Raw genomic sequence first — 20,371 nt, forward strand, 5'->3', positions numbered from 1 at the left:
TTCTTCGCTGGTGATGAGCAAATGTAGTCACAGCGCCCCCTAATGCAAGGATGAACAACTGAAAATCAATTCAGTCAGAGGACAAAGGCATTTATTAATGACTTTTTATTACAAAAATTACATAACACGGTTGTAACAAGTCAGAGCTAAAGGCAGATAACTTGATGTGTAAGAACAACGTAACCTGTTATGAACATGTTATGGCGTTGTTTTCATACCAGTATGAATAAAACAAGCAGTTTTCGAGGCATTTTAATAAAGCACTTTACTGCACTGTAACAGATAGTGTTTAATTAGTGATATACAAAACATAGCGTAGTCACAGGTAACATCGAGAAAAAACAAAGACCTATGGACTGTTTTAAAAAGTGCTTGCACAATTACAAAAATTATCTTTACAACAAATGGCACAAGATTATTTTAACAAATGGATATCACAGTATATAACAATTTTTAATTTGCCTGGCTAACAAGCAAAACTAAAGCTGCTTTTGGGTAAATGTTCACAGCACTGAAGCTCAGGGAGAATTCAGGGAAATAGTGTTGTTACAGTAGTAGGTTTTTGATAAAATGAAATAAAAACAAAAACAACACGGCCAATACTTCATTCAATATATCTTCAATATATATTTTTTAAACATACAAACTATGATTTATTTATTTTTTCAGTCTTTGGAGCAGCTAAAATGTTACTCTTTTAGTTTTAAACAAAGAAAATACTTTCATGAAAGTAAACACAAGTATGTTGCATGTCAACATGTAATTGAAGGCATGCAAAACAACCATTAATTAATGAAACAGAAGCATCTGAAAACTTGATTAAGAGAACTGAAGGCTTAAAGCCTTTGTGAGTACCACAAACTAATGGTGAGGCAACAGCTGTGCAATTTCACTTCAATGATCGTAATTAGATTTGTACTTTCCTATGAAAACCTACCACCATTCTGGCTATTTCTGTTTTCGAAGATAAGCATTTCTCTAAGTTTCTAAGTCTGAGAACAAAACAACATTTTTAACCTCAACTAGGTTCAGAACCATTTCGTTTTTTTGTCCAACGTGCATGCTTGTATTGACAAACTGCTAAAAGAAGCACTTTATAAAAGTCTTTTTTCACACGTGAGACTGAGCGCACATGTAATATACATGAAAATGCACATGCACAGAAATACATAACACATTATATACAAACAAAACTATTAAAAAGAATAAAATCGGCCAGTGTTGACCATAGAAAGTCTATATAATGTGAAATCTGGGGCCGGGGGTGGCGATGATATCACTGTAGGGCTCGTCCTGCCTGAGCTCCACTGCCTGCTGTTTCTTTAGCACGAGAAAGCTGTAGAACTTAGCGGCTGCTTGTTTCTTGTTGTTGTTTCTGCACAGATCCAGCAAGCTGATCGATTCTGCTCCGGTCTTAGCAATGACTCTCTGAGGAAAGTAAGAGAAAGCATTTGAAGGTATTTATGGATATAAAACCATTTTATGCTTCATATTAAACTGAATATGCCCAGATATAAAGTGTATGTTTAAATTCTGCCAAACCTGTAAACCATGCAGCATCTGCTGGGTCCTCTTGTTCCACCTCCTCTCCTCCTGATCTTGATCTCCGCTTTGACCTTCCTCCTCCTTTTTAACACAAATTCAGAATTAACTAATTGACTCGATCTGATGGGAATCGACTAAAGTTAAATCCCTCATATGATAAAATGTAATAAATGATCATGATTAAAAAAATAGACAGGAAAAGCACAAATAAAAATTATATGCAAAAGTGGGCATTTAACAATTAAGTTGTACTATTGTGATGTTTGTGCTGAAAAAGTTCACTTCCAGAACAAAAATTTACAGATAAATTCTAAAGTGCCCGTGAGTTTGAACTTCCAAAATGCAGCTTCAAATGGCTCTAAACGTTCCCAGCAGAGGAAGAAGGGTCTTATCTAGCGAAACGATCTGTTATTTAAAAAAAATATATATATATATATACTTTTTAACCTCAAATGCTCATCTTGTCTAGTTCTGCATGTACTCTGTGTATTCTGGTTCAAGGGAATGTCAAAAAACTCCCATCTCATTTTCTCCTCCAACTTCATTGTCCTACATCGCTGTTTTTTGTAAAGGGCATTTGTTCTTCTTTGCACATTCACTTTGTAAACACTGGGTTGGTACTTCTGCAGCGATGAAGGCTGATTTTGAAGTTGGAGGAGAAAATGAGATGGGAGTTTTTCGACATACCCTAATTGCCTTGAAGCAGAATACACGCAGTACACCCAGTACATGCAGAACTAGACAAGACGAGCATTTGAGGTTAAAAAGTATATAAATTGTAAAAAAAATTTAGAAAATAACTGATGGTTCACTAGACCCATTTCTTCCTCGGCTGGGATCATTTAGAGCCCTTTGAAGCTGCATTTAAACTGCATTTTGGAAGTTTAATCTCACGGTCACCATAGAAGTCCACTAACTGAAATGTTTTCCTCAAAAAACATAATTTATTTACAACTAAAGAAATAAAGATATGAACATCTTGGATGACAAGGGGGTGGGTAAATTATCTGGAAATTTTTGTTCTGGAAGTGAACTTCTCCTTTAATCCTAATTTAAGGTTGTTAAGGCCTCCTCACCTCCTCCTCATCATCATCATCCTTCTTGTCTTTGCTCTTCTCTCCTATCAGGTCGAGTTCTGGGATGAGCTGCGAGATGTTGGTCGGCTCCTCAGGTGGAAGGTCCACCTGCTGCATGTTCATGTGCCGTGTGGACACAATGGAGGAACGATCGTCCTCAAGCATCTGTGAGAAAACAAACAAGAGCACAAAATTAGAAAACCACATAGTGAGGTCCAAAACTCACTAAAAATCTTGATTTAAAATCTCACAGGTAAGGCAGGCTCTGTGTCCTGAGCTTTGCGCTTTTGGCCACGGGGTCCAGATGGAGGAGGCATGACTGATTCATCAAGGGTTGTGCGACTGCCCTCCATGGCTGAGGCCTGCAGAACACTGGGCTCTTCCAGGATGGTCTGGTCTGCAAAAAGCCAAACATGGGCAATAGTGACAAACTAGAGAATTACTGTTAAAAAGTCTGCTGTCTGTAAAGTCGGTATGCTCACCAAGGCTGCATTTATTTGATCAAGATCAGTCAGCCTCTCTTACCAATGATGTCTCGTTGCTGAGATAGAGCCTCTTCTCGTGGCACCTCAGGGTTCTCCAGGTCTTTGAGGAACTCATCCAAGCTGTCTGCTTCTCCACCCTTTCTCCTCTTCCTCAGTTCATCGGGCACCAGAGGGGTCAGGCAGCGTGTGAACATCTGCACAGAGAGGTAGAGCTGGTCTTAGGACAAATGATACTAAAAAAGATTTCTAATGAACTTTCTGTTTGGCAATTCAACATTGTTTAATGGCACTGTCGAAATAAGTCGATTTCTGTGTAGAATTATGAGTAAAACAGTGCCAAAAAACAGCCATATCCACGGCCACTTATGTATTTTGTTGCACTAAAGCTTGTATTAATGTCTCACAGCTTGTTCCAGAGATCTGTCCTGACCTTGAGCAGTCTGCTGTTCCAGAGGGGCTGAGCTGGCAGAGAGAAGAGCTTCTCCACTCCTCCTGTTTCCTTCCACATCATCAGTTTCTTGGTAGGGGGAGCCAGATCCAGAGTGGTGACAATGTCAGAGTAGTCGCTCAGCTGAGCACGGATAGTCTTACTGTCCAGCTCCTTCACACTGTCCACAATCAGCTTCCTCTTTCTTTTTGCTTTGGTTTCCTTCACTAATAATATAAGAGGGTAACACTTTATTTTTAAGGTCTAATTCTCACTAGTAACCAGTTGCTTATTAGCATGCATATTACTAGCATATTGGCTGTTTATTAGTACTTATAGAATAAAATTAATGCCATATTAATTGAACAACGTGTGTTGTATGACCATGTTTTAGATCCCTTAAAGGGATAGTTCACCCCAAAATGAAAATTCTGTCATTAATTACTCGCCCTAATGTCGTTTCAAACCCGTAAGACCTTTGTTCATCTTCAACACATTTAAGATATTTCTGATGAAATCTGAGAGCTCTCTGACCCTCCATAGACCACGGTCAAGGCCTAGAAAGGTAGTAAGACCATCGTTAAAACAGTCCATATGACATCAATGGTTCTACCATAATTTTACAAAGCTACTAAAAAATACTTTTTGTGCACAAAGAAAACTAAAATAACGACTTTTTAACAATGTCCTTGCTGCGTTTCTGTGCCTAGACTGTGGTAGTACCCTTGCTGTTTAAAGAGGGTCAGAGACCCCTCCGATTTCATCAAAAAATATTTTAATTTGTGTTGAAGATGAACAAAGGTCTTATGGGTTTGGAACAACATGCAAGTGAGTAATTAATGACAGAATTTCCACTTTTGGGTGAACTATTCTTTTAATCCGACACGATACCTAAACTTAACAACTACCTGACTAACTATTAATAAGCAGAAAATTAGAGGTTTATTGAGGGAAAGTTCAATAGTGCTTAATAGTGAATCTGTGTAACCTATTCTTGTTACTTATAAGGGTACGGTCTAATGAAAGGCATGTAAGGTAACCAAAATTGTTTTGTTTGCAAGAGCTGTTTAATGAAAATTCTGTCATCATTTACTCACCCTGAAATCATTCCAAAACTGTATGTCTGACTTTCTTCTGTGAAACAAAAAGAAATTATTTTGAAGAACGTTGGTAACTAAAAAGCTCCCATAGATTTCCATTGTAAATACAATGGAAGTCAATGGGAACCGAAACTGTTTGGTTATCAAGGTTTTTTTTAAATATCCTCAAACATTTTGCTTGTTCAGCAGAAGACAGACATGTGTACAATTTGGAATGACATGAGGGTGAGTATATGATTTTGGTAGGATTCATTTTTGGTAGGTAAGTTTTTGAACATAGTATACAAGGGCTCAACAAAACTTTTTAATTTTCATATTCAAATTTCTTATACCTCACCACAGATCATGGCACATTAAAAACCTGATAAATTATTTGTTATAAGTTTTTTGTTAATGAGCATTTAAATATAATAACATTTATACAATAATAGATGGAAATGATACGGCTATAATAAAATTAAATAATTAAAAAAAATTATATAAATTATTTATAATTATTTTTACATTTATAATCATATAAAATAATGTGCTACACAATGAAATGTTTGAAATTTTTGGTAAAAAATGTATTCATGACAGTCAGCTAGATTACTTTACCTTGGTGATATGCTTAATGAAGGAACTGTGATCAGTGACCATAAGACATAGTAATAGTTCAAGTGACAGTTAAAGGGATAGGTCATCCAAAAATTAAAATTCTGTCATGTATTACTCACCCTCAGGTCATTCCAAACCTGTAAGATCATTTTTCATCTTCAGAACACAAATGAAGATATTTCTAATGAAATCTGAGAGCTTTTCAACTCTGCATAAACAGCAATGCAACTGACATGTTCAAAGCCCAGAAAGGACATTGTTAAAATAATCCATGTGACATCCATGGTTCAACTTTAATTTTATGAAGCTATGAGAATACATTTTGTGTGCAAAGAAAACAAAAATAACAACTTTATTCAATGATTTCTTCTGTTCTGTTCAGTCCCTGATGTGAGAGTACGACAATGCATATGTGTGATGCTGCTGACACAGGAGCCGACGCTCTGACATAGTCCTTATTTTTGTTTTCTTTGAACACAAAAAGGATTCTCGTAGCTTCATAAAATTAAGGTAAACCGCTGATGTCACATGGACTATTTTAACGTTGTCCTTACTACCTTTCTGGACCTTGAACATGTCTATACAGGGTTAAAAGGCTCTCTGATTTCATCAAAAATATCTTCATTTGTGTTCTGAAAATGAACAAATGTCTTACGGGTATGAAATGACATGAGGGTGAGTAATTAATCACAGAATTTTCATATCTGGGGTGAACTAGCCCTTTTAATAAGGTTCAACCTTATTGTTGAGCCCTGTATACAATTACTACTACTACTACTACTACTACTATTTGTCTATTCTAGCTGACCTGTGATGTCGATGGGCTCCAAAGCAAAAGCCTCCTCCTCATTATGGACTAGGGTGGTCTGTTCAGTCTGGTCTGTCATGGTGGGCAGCTGCTCCACAGGACCAGAATCAGGACTGTCTGGACCTCCAGCCGCTTGAACAAAATGCAAAAATGTAAATAATATGCATAGTATTAAACATGTATATAACATATCATTGTGTATGATGCATGGATTCTTACGTGAAAGGTTGTCAAAATCATCATCATCGTCTCCACCATGGTCTTGGGGCATCATCACACTCTCAGCGATGGCTGGAGGGTCATCAAAAATACCACCTCCATCCTCGTTACTGAGCAGCTTGTCCACTGTAGGTATAGGAAGCAGCCAGTTCAGTCTCAACAGATGCTTGTAAATGCAACTTATAAGGTGCTTATGGATAACTCTCTTACCCAGCATGCCTCCCTCTGTGCTCTCCATAGGGTTGTCTCCAAAGTCATCCTTGTATTGGTCGTACTCCAGGTGATTGGACTTGTCAGCAATCTGTACGCTACTTGACTCTGACTCCAGCAGCAGGTTAGACGCAGACGCCCCGTGGATGATGTCCACTTCAAACGCACCTTCCTCTCGCATCATCTCTCGGTCATCCATCCCAAAATCGGCTGTTGAGGAAAATGTGTCGGGTATAAATGATCTGCTGTATGAGCACGCGATCAATTTAAACATTAAAAATAAATAAAACCACTAGACAAAAATGGTAATAACATACCAAAATCATTCTCCTGCAGCAGACTGAGGTTTCCCACTTCTTCTCGCATGGTGATTTCCTCCACACGTGACTGATTCAGGGTGAACTGCTGAGCAACATCAATGTCGCTGCAATCCACAACACAAGGAAGGGTCAACGTTGACTGCATGCAAGTCTAAATAAATGAATACATTTAGCCCCTGATATCTCTAAGTTAGAGCTGAACATACTCCAGGTCCGGAAGAGGCTGATCGAAGTCGTGAAATTCTTCGGGTAAGGTGATGGCGTTGTAGGCAGCTTCACGGTTCTCCTCAGGCAGGTCGACCACACCTGTGTAAAACAGTCCACAATATATTATATCTCTTGCTGTACAACAGGACCAACTTCTTTAGTAGTCCAGCCACAACTTACCTGGGCGAAAAGCCATTTTAATCTTAATAAAAGCCTCATTGCAGTCTGCCAGCAGGTACTTGGCTTTTCTGTGGTAGATCCTCACTACGCCCAGAAGTAAGTGACCAGACGTACGGAGAGCCATTTTTACCTATCAAATTAAACAAATATTATAAATAAATGGAGCTTCTATAGAGCTACTCAGTCATGATGTCAATTTGAAAGCCATTCCAGAGAGAATGTCTGATGTGTTTAAGTGGTGTTTGATTTATGAGTAAAATAAGATAGAAAATAATGTTCAAAACATAATTTAAAGTAGGTATGTTAACATGACCACAAATATGCCGATTATAATCAGATTGGTGAGTCACACAGACAGAAAAGCCTTCGTGTAAACACTTCGATACATCCAGTTCAGCTTGATCTGAATTAAATTTTGATTGTATTGTACCGGATTGTACTTTTGATGTACTAAAATAACTGAATAAAAATGAATATAAATGATGAAGACATATAAATATAAAATGACAAAACACAACAAAATTAGCAAAACTTTAATTCAAATTAAAATGAAAACAGAAAATATTAAAATAAACACTAAATCAAAATATAGATAAAAAAAAAACAATATTACCAAACAATATTAGCACTGGTGTAGAGCTGAAATAATCTAAACCACAGGGATAAAATTAAGCATGTGATTGCCTAAATCAGACTACTTTCTCAATTGGAGCATATGTAAACAAATATGTGAATAAGATTGCAATGTTTAGGGTTCATACAAACAGAGCTTTCAGTTGAAATCAGACTGGACTTATTCAGACTGACAATAATTTGTGGATGTAAACAACTAGTCATACTATTGTAGGGTTGTAGGACTACAAACCGAACAACACTATTACTCTAAACTGGTCTGTAAGGCATTTAAAGCTCTGTCGTGGCATTTAAAAACAATAAAAAAAAATGGAATCCACAAGAAACATGGACAAAAATAAACCTGAACAGCATGATTTCAAGAGAATCCATTAACCTTTGGAGAGATGATGCTCTCTACACTGCTCTCCAGATTGCACTCAAACACGTGTGCTTTGGTCAGCTTCTTATCCCAGTGGGCCGCCAACCAGATTTTGGCCAGCGGCCCACGTTTACTGAGGACAAAGTGGGCGTAGAACATCGTCCCTGCACCTTCTCACACTGAGGTGGTGGGGGACGCTGACCCTGCAGAGCAAAATGGCACTGGTGTTAGACACAATTATTGCTCTTAAAGTTGATGTGTGTATTTTTTTTATGTTAAACAACATTCCTCTATACCAGAACAGCATTCCTCTATACCAGAGAAAACTTTAACCAAGCCATACATAGTTTAATGCCCTTGAAACATTTCAGTACTGTGGGTCTGTGGTGGTAGCAAAATATTGCCGTTGGTTTGAGTTTGTGGGAGAACTGTGTTTATAATAAAAGGACAGCTCAGGAAACTTCTTTAAAAACTTTCTTAAAAAAACTCTTTAAATGGTTTGTTTCAAGAATTCTAAAAAAAAAAAAGATTCAATAACTTATTTCTGTCATTCACTACCAGTCAAAAGTCTCTCTTCTGCTCACCAAGCCTGCATTTATTTGATCCAAAATTTTGAATTTTCTATTTAATATAACTGCTTTTTATTTTAACATATTTTAAAATATTATTATTTTTAAAATTTATTCCTGTGATTTCAAAGCTTAAATTTTAGCATCATTACTCTAGTCACATGATCCTACAGAAATAATTCACATATTCTCATTTGATTAAAAAACTTTCATTATTATGTTGAAAACAGCTATATTTTCAGGTTTCTTTGATGGAAGATCAGAGATAAATAAAAGTTTTAATATCTGTAATTTCTTTGTCAAAAAAAAAAAAAAAAAAAAAAAAGCGGACTCCAAACTTTTGGATGGTGAAGTGTATAATGTTACAAAAGCATTTATCCAAAGATAAACACTGATCTTTGGATCTTTCTATTCATCAAAGAATCCGGAAAAAAATTTACTCAACTGTTTTTAAATATTGATAATAATAATAAATGTTTTTTGAACAGCAAATCAGCATATTAAAATTATTTCTGAAGGATGTGACACTGGAGCCTGGAGTAATGATGCTGGAAATTTAGCTTTGATCACAAGAATAAATTACATCAAAAAAAATAATCAAATAGAAAGCAGTTATTTTAAATAGTAAAAATATTTTACAATATTACTGATTTTGCTGTATTTTGAATTAAATAAATGCAGGCTTAGTGAGCAGAAGAGACTTAAATCTTACTATTCAAAAACTTTTGACTGGTAGCGTACAACCAACATTCAGTTAAGTTTCTAAAGGTGTTGACTGTAATTTCATGCATCCATATTTAGTTTGCAGCAGTACCTTTAAATAAAGTAAAGATTCTACAAGTATAGTCTGCATTTACATTACTACGCATTTAAGCATTGCCATTTATTAAATCGGTTTCGTATGTGTTGATGAAACAGTTTCAGTCAAAAAATTCGACTTCATTTGCGAACTTTGCTAGTTGTTATTTAAGTGTCTTCCTGCCTTGTTGGGTGTTTATTAGCAATGTTTAGAAATACCAGATTAGAATAAAGACAGTCATAATTTTTAGGAGATCCTTTTAGTGAAATTATAGTTCCCCATTACATTTTAAGAATTTACTTGAAATTCGTTTGATGTAATAAACGTGTAATATATTTTTATTAAAATAATTATCTAGATGTAACGTTTTCCTAGAGATCCCCTTAGTACATATAGATGGGTGTGTGACTGTAAGTGATGGCGGGGCCTGTGTGATGCGCACACTTGACTAATGCACTGTGAGCGTACAGTATCAGCGCACCTCTGCACTTTTATTATTCAACTCGTAATGGTGTTATTTTAATATGTACTAGTCTTATTTATGATAAATGTAATAACTGTTAATAATGTAATACATTTTGGAAGGCTGCTGCAGAGCTAACAAGCTAACGGTCTGCTGTCGCGAGATCAACATCTGCCTAGAATTTGTACTGCGGCGCGCGCCATGTGCGGCTTTTGCTCGTGCTTTGCACGCGTAAAGATGCCAAACATTTTCTTCACATAAGTCATTTAAACGATAATTAAGAATTTTGTAGTGAAAACATAAAAGACGCGATGTTACACAGCGTCTGTCATATGTCGCTGGTGTAGGGAGGAAGAATGGAATTTTCTAGCAAGTTGCATGACGAAATCGAATGGTTATGATTTCAATACATGCACTTAAATGCATTTTTATTTATGCTTTCGCCGAAAGTACTTACGCGGAACGGTCCTATCGTAGCTTTCCGTATTTAGCAACCGTATCTAGGGTACCTTTCTCACCCTCCTCCCACTGTACAGTTTCACTAAAACAAACAAAATGGCGACGCCCCCTCCCGCCGTGGGCTTCATTTAAAACGAGCTGGATGTTAATGAGGGAAACTGATGCTCATATATGCATGACAGAAATACGCTACCAACGTTGAAAGAATGAAACCAAATGGAATATTGATTATTACAAATCCATATGGCTGTATAAACAACTGTTACACCAAATTCTGTGACCATCGTATTTTGTGACCATAGAGGGCGCTGTATTGTCAGTGTGCAGCAATTACGCAAACAGGCCAGGGTAACGTTAAAGGGGGAATCTGTACAGCACTTCACAAGCTTAGAAAGGCTGATTATTCACATCACATAAAACTTGTCAGATTTTAAACGCAGTGTGATTGTTTGCCGAATGATCTAATAAGGTTTTTAACAACATCTTAACGATGTTTAATCTCCGACGATGTTTAAATCAATGAACATAGGTCAATGTGTACAAAATATTCGTACATGAACTCGCATGGCACCCGTGCACGTAATCGTGAGCGCGCCTAAAAGAGAGACCCTCAGAATCACGTGTCGCGAATAATCATTTGATTCAGATCTGGGCCCGTATTCATAAAGATTCTAAGAATCCTCTCAGAAAGCTTTTATTTTACCTTAAAAACTCCTACGTAGGAGTTTTAGCTTAAGAGTGATTCAGGATCAATCTAAGAGCAACTCTGAGCAAAGAAAAGACAAAAACTTTCATCTTAGTGTGGAGGGGGGGTTGACCCCGTTGCTAGCGATGACACAACATTTTAAAGACTGATTGGTTGGTTGTCCAAGAAGGAAATAAAAGAGTACTTTTAAGTGTAGGGTCTAGTTTAAGCCTTCACTTTGAAATTATAGGCATCATTTTTCCTGTTTTACCGCTACACACATATTATATAAGTTTATATATTTTATATGTTTATATATATTTTGTTTACCACGCTGTTAATGTTGTATTTAATGTATTTGATAGGTAATGAACAGCAGCACATTAAGGTTGTGAAAGTGCTGTAATTGTTTGTGTGATCTCTTTACTTATAGAAGGTTGTGAACATACCCAAATTATTACGGCTGCATAGTTGCATTGTTTCCAGTTGCCAAATAAGTTCATGTAATAAATGTAGTGATTTCTTCCATTTCTGCACTATGGCATTTCTGCACTATGTCAGAGATGTTAGCATGTCTCTAATAAAATAAGTCACAAACATTATCTCTGTACAATCTCATGTGTAGCATCAGTGAAATCACTGTCATGCATTGTGTGCAAATATTGCATTGCCCTCATCATGTTTTGTCAGTGTTATCCACTGCTAAAGAAATTTAAGCCTCTTAAAAGTTCTCTTCCCTACTCCTAACAATTTGGACCTTAAGACCTCTTTTAAGGGTTAAGATTCTTTCTGAATTACTTTTTTCTTTACTAGGATCTTTTCTTTAATTTTAAGGGAAAACGCCCACTTTTCTAAGAATTCTCTTAGAATTTTGTCACTAGGAGCAACTCTTTGCACTAAGATTCTTTATGAATACGGGCCCTGGACTTTGGAGTGAGTTCGCTGTTCGCTCTCTCTCTCTCTCTCTCTCTCTCTCTCTCTCTCTCTCTCTCTCTCTCTCTCTCTATATATATATATGTGTGTGTGTGTGTGTGTGTGTGTGTGTGTGTGTGTAAATTAACAGTAATTATAACAGTAATAATTAATATTGCACCAAAATTCACTCTGGTCATGTCTAATGTCCTGAAATTCATACAGTAGAAATCATTTTGGTCTGATGTGAACAGTAGCAGACATACGGCAGGGTCACGGAATCTGATAAAGCCTTTTTAAAGGCCATCATAATATGTGACCCCCCTCTATTTCACCCAGAATGACTGTAATGTTTTTCCAAATTCACTCTGGTCATGTCTAATGTCCTCTTTTTCTTACTGTAGAAATCATTTTGGTCTGATGTGAACAGCAGCAGACATACAGCAGGGTCACGGAATCTGATAAAGCCTTTTTAAAGGCCATCATAATATGTGACCCCCCTCTATTTCACCCAGAATTACTTTAATGTTCTCAAAATTACTTGGGTTGTTTTATCAGTATTCTTGAAACTCTGACTTCTAGGTTCAGAGCGAACGCTTGTAACGTTATGTATAAATACAAAGTAACTACCGAAGCGATTTAGGTTGATAAATAACCCTCATTTACAGTGGATTTGTCAAAGGATCAATCTTTACAATTTGCGGTCTCTTGGACTTTAATTTACTCTAACACTGAAAATACAAACACGCTATACAAGAAGACAAATTACCCTGCCATGGAAAGCCATGGAAGTCGGAGTCTTCAGAATACGCGTTTTTAATGTATAACCTATCAATTTTTTTTCTTACAAGTTAGTCGAGTTTAATGTCCAGCAAATCCTATTTTATAACCACCAGATGGTGCTCACACTCCATGCTTAGTAACAGATTACAGTTTGACGCTGCCTCAGACTCCAGGACGGATGAAGCACTATGAACAAACATAAGCTAATTCATCTTGATATCTGTCGCATATTTTGAAATGGTCTATAGGCCTACATTTACTAATTTTTTTAACCAAAATGGTGGTTAACAAACTTAACATCAAGACTTGTCATGCTTTCCTCAAGACATTAAAGGAAGTCTATTCTATTGAATACAGTACAGTCAAACCAAAATTTATTCAGACACCTTTAACATTTTTCACATTATCACCGTTTATTCGCTATAGTTTAGAAAATGGTAATAAAATATGACAAGAACATGGAGTTTGTCTGTGTCAGAATAAAATTAATTGTGACAATGTCAGATTTGATAGAAAGGTAACAAAATCTGGTCACATTTTTTTGTTCCTAAATTTTTTATACATTTTACTGGTAGTCCAGCGTATGAAGAATTTTTGGGTATAACATGTCACAGTTTATTTTTGCTATCCTCACTTACACAAATAAACTTAAAATATCAAAAGTTACATCTGGTGTCTGAATATTTTTTAGTTTCACTGTATATACAGTCAAGCCTGAAATTATTCATACCCCTGGCAAATTCTGACTTAGCTACTTTTATTCAACCAGCAAGTTTTTTTTGACACAGGCTACTCCCAAAAGATGTACAAGAGGCATCATTGTGGTAAAAAATATTTAAACAAAAAGTGGCATGTCCAAAATTATTCATACCCTTTGCAAACTGTCACAGTCAATGGGAAAATCCAAAGTTCTACACCATTCCAAATAGTCCAAGCTGTTCTAAAGCATCCCAATTACCCTGATTCATTGGGAACAGCTGTTTTAATCAACTCAACAGGTGAAAAACAGAAGCTCTCTGCTGTTGGTTTGTGGACAGTCATGGCTAAGACAAAGGAGCTCACTGAGGACCTGCGGCTGTGCATTGTGGCTGCTCACAAGTCAGGAAAGTGCTAAAAGACCATATCTAAATGTTTTAAAGTTCCAGTGGCTACAGTGCAAAGTATTTAAAAAAAAAAAAAAATACAAGACGTTCCGCACTGTGAAAAATCTCAGAGGACGTGGTCGGAAGCCAAAAGTGACACCTGTGCTGGCCAGGAGGATAGTGAGAGAGGTAAAAAAGAATCCGAGGATCACCACCAAGGCCATCCTGATGAATCTGGGCTCTGCTGGTGGCAACATCTCAAGGCAGACAGTCCAACGGACACTGCACACCTCTGGGTTCCACGGACACAGACCAAGGAGGACAACACTTCTCCAGATAAGGCACACAAAAGCCTGCTTGGCCTTTGCAAATGCTCATTTGGACAAAAGAAGAAGACTTCTGGTCTTCTGTTTTATGCTCAGGTGAAACAAAAATTGAATTGTTTGGCCACAATGATGTAGCCTTCATTTGGTGTAAAAAAGGAGAAGCCTTTAACCCTAAGAACACCATCCCCACTGTCAAACATAGTGGTGGGAACCTAATGTTTTGGGGGTGTTTTTCAGCCGGTGGACCAGGGAACCTAATCACAGTAAACAGCACCATGAAAAAGGAGCAATACATCAAAATTCTTAACAACAACATCAGACAGTCTGCAGAGAAACTTGGCCTTGGGCACCAGTGGACATTTCAGCACGACAACGACCCAAAACACGCAGCAAAAGTGGAGAAGAAATGGTTAACAAAAACATTAACGTTTTGCAGTGGCCCAGCCAGAGTCCTGACTTAAATCCAATTGAGAATCTGTGGAGGGAGCTAAAGATCAGGGTGATGGCAAGGAGACCCTCTAACCTGAAAGAGTTGGAGCTCATCGCTAAAGATGAATGGGCAAAAATACCAGTGGAGACGTTTGATTGCTGTAATAGCCAATAAAGGCTTTTCTATTGATTATTGAGATGGTATGAGTAATTTTGGGCATGCCACTTTTTGTTCAAATGTAAATAAAAGATGAGTAATATTTTTTTCCACAATGATGCCTCTTGTACATCGTCTTATCTTTTGGGAGAAGCCTGTGTCATTTCCGGACAAAAATAAAAAATAAAAAATTTGGGCTTGACTGTATATTAAAACAACAACATTCCATTTATTACTGTAAGAAATGTAAAGAACCACAATATTTTACTAGGTGTTTTTTCACCAAAGTGGGATACTTGTGTCAAATAAGATTAAACATTAAAAAAACAGGATATAGTGTTCTAACCATCAATGCCAAACTGTGTCGGACTCAGATAGATTTGATTACATTTCTGTTATTGTGTAGAGGTACAGAACGGCAAGAAATAAAGGTTTATTTACTCCCTTTGAAACAAATTGCAGCCCGTTATGTTAATTAACCTCAAATAAACTTTAACTGTGCCAAGAAATGAAACTGCTTGGCAATTTACTACTTTCTAGTATTTATTTGAGAACAAACCTACTGCAAGTGTAGTTTAAAATTCGGATAAAAGTTTATAGGAGGACAAAAATGTTTGTAGCAGTTGTTTTGAAAAGTAAGTCAGATTATATGTTCATGTAACTATTTGGAAGTGAGTTGTTTTGCAAGATGCTGTGGTGGTCTAACTTAATTTTGGAGTAAAATTTTGATAATAGTGTTGAAAACCTAAACTTAACCTAATATTTTAGATTCTTTTAGATGTAGAGGTATGGAAATGCATGTTTTTTTTCTGCATTCATCTATACAAATTAACAAGGAAATCATTTAATATATATATTATATATCTTATACAAATATGTAATGTTTGTGTTTATTATATGTGATCCTGGACCACAAAACCTTAAGTAGCACAGGTATATTTGTAGCAATAGTCAAAAACGCATTGTATGGGTCAAAATTATCAATATTTCTTTTATGCCAAAAACCATTAGGATATTAGGTAAAGATCATGTTCCATGAAGATATTTAGTAAATTTCCTACCATAAATATATAAAAACGTATTTTTTTGATTACTAATAGGCATGGCTAAGAACTTTTGGACAACGTTAAAGGTGATTTTTTCAATATTTAGATTTTTTTTTTGCACCCTCAGATTCCAGATTTTTAAATAGTTGTATCTCAGCCAAATAATATCCTATCCTAACAAAGCATACATCAAAAGAAAGCTTAATTTATTCAGCTTTCAGATGTTGTATATATCTCAATTTTAAAAAATTGACCCTTATCACTAAGTTTGTGGTCCAGGGTCACATATATCAAACACACATATTCAACAGAGCCAACACTTTCATGTAGAGTGAACCTAAAGTAAATGTGTTCTGCTGTTTGGTGCATATGAGCCATGCATGATGCCCTTACATTGCCCTTTGCTTTCAATGACAATAGCGCTACCTCTTAAAGTATTTTGCATAAATCACTGGTGCTTTGGGGGAATGAATAGGGACAGTCATTTCCAGCATATTACCTTTAGGGTGAGGGGTTTCCTAGTCTGAGAATATGAATTTCCATTACTCCTCAATGACAACCGAATTGCTTACTTTTAATTGGAAATGATCATAACTCTCTTGTGAGCTTTACTGTGGAGGGCTTTGTCATGCATTTATTCTCATATGGTGCCCACAGTGTCAGCCTAGAATGAAACATCCATCAAGTCTCAAGGCAGGAGACACTTGTTCTTCAGCAAGCGGAAAGGAAAGTGACCTTGAGCAACAACGGAAGACAAACTTCTCTCTCTCTCTTTCACCAAGTCTCTGGCCATCCTTCTTGATCAGACATTTGGTTAAACTGTCTTTTAGCTGCCCTTTTGCAGGTCATGTCCTCTACCGGGGCTGGATGGGCCTGTCGTTGTCACAGCTGAGGTTTGAGCGCAGTGTGCTTAATCAGGCCTCCAAGAATCTCATTAGTGCACGGATGCGGGCAGATGCAGACGAAAGACAGAAACACAGCGAAGACATCTGCACTCGCTCTCTTGAGTAACCATGAGTGCATTTGCAATCTGAATCTGCAGCCAGTGGGAAATGAGAACAACAGTATGGGATCTGCTGTAGACGTGCAGGAATGGAGATCGTAAGGCATGCCAAAGATGGAAACTCATGACTGAGTGCTTTCCTCCACACAGCAGAGCAAGGGCAAGGTGTTAAAGGGACAGTTCACCCCCCAAAATTAAAATGACTCAACTTCATACTGTTCCCAACCCGACTTTCAGTCTTCTTTGAAACATGAAAGGAATAAATATAAAGACGTGTTGGGGACTGGAGCTCAAGCTTCATTGAATGGATACTCCAAACCTTTTACTACAACTCTTCACTCATTTACTGATCTTAGATGTACAGTTCAAGTCAAAAGTTTGGTTAAGCTGCTTACTGTTCTTAAGAAAAATCCTTCAGGTCCTACAAATTCTTTGTTTTTTCAGCATTTTTTGTGTATTTGAACCCTTTCCAACAATGACTGAATGATTTTGAGATCCATCTTTTCACACTGAGGACAACTGAGGGACTCTGACTTATTTTCTCTTCTGGGAAATATAATATATATGTAATATCTTCTGTAGCTTCTGAAGGGCAGTACTTAATTAAAAATAAATCAAGAAATTTAGGCAAAATAAGAAAAATGTATACATCCTTACTTTGATGCATGCTCTTAATGCATCAGTGAGCATTTAAATCTTCTGTAATAGTTTCATATGAGTCCCTCAGTTGTCCTCAGTGTGAAAAGATGGATCTCAAAATCATTCAGTCATTGTTGGAAAGGGTTCAAATACATGAAAATGCTAAAAAACTAAAGAATCGGTGGGACCTGAAGGACTTCTCTGAAGAACACAGACAAGGGACAAACAAGGGACTCATGAACAACAATCACTAAACTAACAAAAACAAAAACAGCTGTGGAAAATTCAGGTAACAACACAGTATTAAGAATCAGGCGTATGTAAACTTTTGAACAGGGTCATTTTATAAATTCTACTATTATTTTCTCTTGTGAACGTCTTTTAGGTGAAATATCTTCTTCAGGTCAGTACTAAAAAAAAAAAAAAAAAACATTTTCCATGATCCCTCTTATTTTGGTAAAATAATAAACATTTTGCAGATTCTGTAAGGTGTATGTAAACTTTTGATTTCAACTGTATATGACTTTTTTTTTTCTCAAATGAACACAAAGAAAGATTTTTAGAAAAATTAATCCATCTCTGTGAGTCTATGTTTATAAGTAGAACATAGAAACCATTGCCTCAAATGGTCTCTACGATCGGCTTAGGCTCCTAATGCTTTTGCGAAACGCAGACCAGACTGGTTTTCCGCGAGAGATCAAGTAATTCTTTTAAAAGATCTGATTCAAAAGAACAATTTATTCAGGAATCTGCTATTTGCTGCTTCTCTCGAACAAGTCAAGGCAAAATATTCTCTCCAGTATGTGCTAGAAAGAGTGAATGAAACATATGATTCAGGGCTGAAAGTAAATAAGTGCTGGAGTCTGTCTTGGTTATCACACTCACTCCTGCTCTTTGTACTCTAAGCTCTCTCTCACTGCCTGTGATTCTGTTATCCCCTTCAGTGTCCGGCTTTAAAGTGGTATGCTAGGAGCACTACAAAACGCTGCTGTGTCATCTCCCAGTTTACCGTGGAAAAGGAGAACTTTTACCAGTAACCTTGATCTTACTATTGGCGTGAAATGATGTAGAAAGAGAAAAATTGCTGGTTCGTCTCAAAGAGAATAAACGCTTGAAGCTGTTGTTATATAAAACGTGTCCGTGGTGAGATGAAAGGGTGGACATGAACCTCAGCTCTACTGTGACAGAAGTATAAGCATTAGACTACAGGATTATACTATTGCATTTTCGTATTCTAAAGTGGCTTTCTGTTAGGTTGCAGATTAAAATATTGCAAGTTTATACTGGAGGGTTAAATTGGGATTTTGGAGGTGGAGGAGCAGTAAAAACCTGGTGGGGGTGATAATGATGAATCAATAGGATATATCAGTTGTCAGCCACTGGCTGACAGCGCTCACTCCTATATATTTTGTTTATATATTTCAATTAATTTATCCATTTTCATATTCATTAATTTGAGTCAACATTTCAGAAAATGTACAATAAAAACATTTTTTTTTGTCTTAACTAATACATATGTGACCCTGGACCACAAAACCAGTCTTTCGGGTATTATATTTGTAGCAATAGCCAAAAACACATAGTATGGGTCAAAATTATCGATTTTTCTTTTATGCCACAAAACATTAGGATTAAGCGAAGATCATGTTCCTACCATAAATACATTTCCTACCATAAATATATCAAAACCTTGTTTTTTATCATTAAGTGTGTTACAATGGATTGTAGAACTGCTTTATAGCTGATTCAACTTTGTTTCATAATTGATGAAAGTATTAAAATTGACTGTTTTTGACCTAATTTGAATCAACATTTAACTGACTCAAGCTTTATAACAACACTAACTCATTTCATAACTGATTAACATTACTGAACAGAATAAACTGACTTAAAGAGTTAGTTCACCCAAAAATGAAAATTTGATGTTTATCTGCTTACCCCCAGGGCATCCAAGATGTAGGTGACTTTGTTTTTTCAGTAGAACACAATTGAAGATTTTTAACTCAAGCCGTTGCAGTCTGTTAGTCATATAATGACTGTCATATGATGAATCCAAATTAAACCCTGCGGCTCGTGATGATACATTGAGGTCTTAAGACACAAAACAACCGGTCTGTGCAAAAAACTGAACAGTATTTACATCACTATTTACCTCTGATCCACCGCAACGTTCTACTGTCCTGAGAGCGTTCACACAGCTGGTGCTTGACACGTTTGTGTTCTACTGAAGAAACAAAGTTGCCTAAATCTTGGATGCCCTGGGAGTAAGCAGATAAACATCAAATTTACATTTTTGGGTGAACTATCCCTTTAAGCTGGCTGTACAATAGAAGATTTTAAGGCTGATTCGGGTGGCTCGATATGCAGCTTGTCGAAATCGATCCTCTATTGTGTGGTATCATTACAATTATTTAACTGCTCCCTTAGTTCACCCAAAAATGAAAACTATCTCGTGATTTACTCACCCTCAAGCCATCCTAGGTATATATGACTTTCTTCTTTCAGATGAATACAATCAGAGTTATATTAAAAATGCCCTGGCTCCTCCAAGCTTTATAATGGCAGTGAATTCTGAAGCAAAATAAAGTGCATTTCCATCATAAAAAGTACTCCACACGGCTCCGGGGGTGGATAAAGGCCTTCGGAAGTGAAGCAATACATTTGATTAGCAAAAATATCCATATTTAAAACTTTATAAACCGCAATGAAAAACAAACAAACTTTATAAACAGTCATTTCATCACTGCAGCTGCCGTAAGAAAGTCGAAAGTGAAAGTGGAAACCTGAGACTCGTGCTTATGACACATGTGCATTGGCTGAACTAGCCTGATAAATAAGCCCTTTTAATGCT

The 20,371-nt window shown here is 36.6% G+C and overlaps 1 protein-coding gene across 1 annotated transcript; it reads right to left on the minus strand.

The window, feature by feature from the left end:
• Positions 1-69: 69 nt before the first annotated feature.
• On the minus strand, positions 70-10,587 carry rad21b (RAD21 cohesin complex component b). The gene is made up of 14 exons (XM_073821853.1): positions 10,457-10,587; positions 8,184-8,371; positions 7,175-7,304; positions 6,994-7,093; positions 6,785-6,891; positions 6,468-6,677; positions 6,258-6,383; positions 6,039-6,170; positions 3,537-3,760; positions 3,147-3,300; positions 2,873-3,018; positions 2,622-2,786; positions 1,543-1,626; positions 70-1,428 (listed from the first exon to the last, which is right to left on the minus strand). Exons 2-14 carry the CDS (start codon positions 8,325-8,327, stop codon positions 1,237-1,239), a joined length of 1,914 nt encoding a protein of 637 aa, XP_073677954.1. The 5' UTR covers positions 8,328-8,371; positions 10,457-10,587; the 3' UTR covers positions 70-1,236.
• Positions 10,588-20,371: the final 9,784 nt, after the last annotated feature.

Source organism: Garra rufa, chromosome 17 (assembly GCF_049309525.1).
Source record: "Garra rufa chromosome 17, GarRuf1.0, whole genome shotgun sequence".
NCBI lineage: Eukaryota > Metazoa > Chordata > Actinopteri > Cypriniformes > Cyprinidae > Garra > Garra rufa.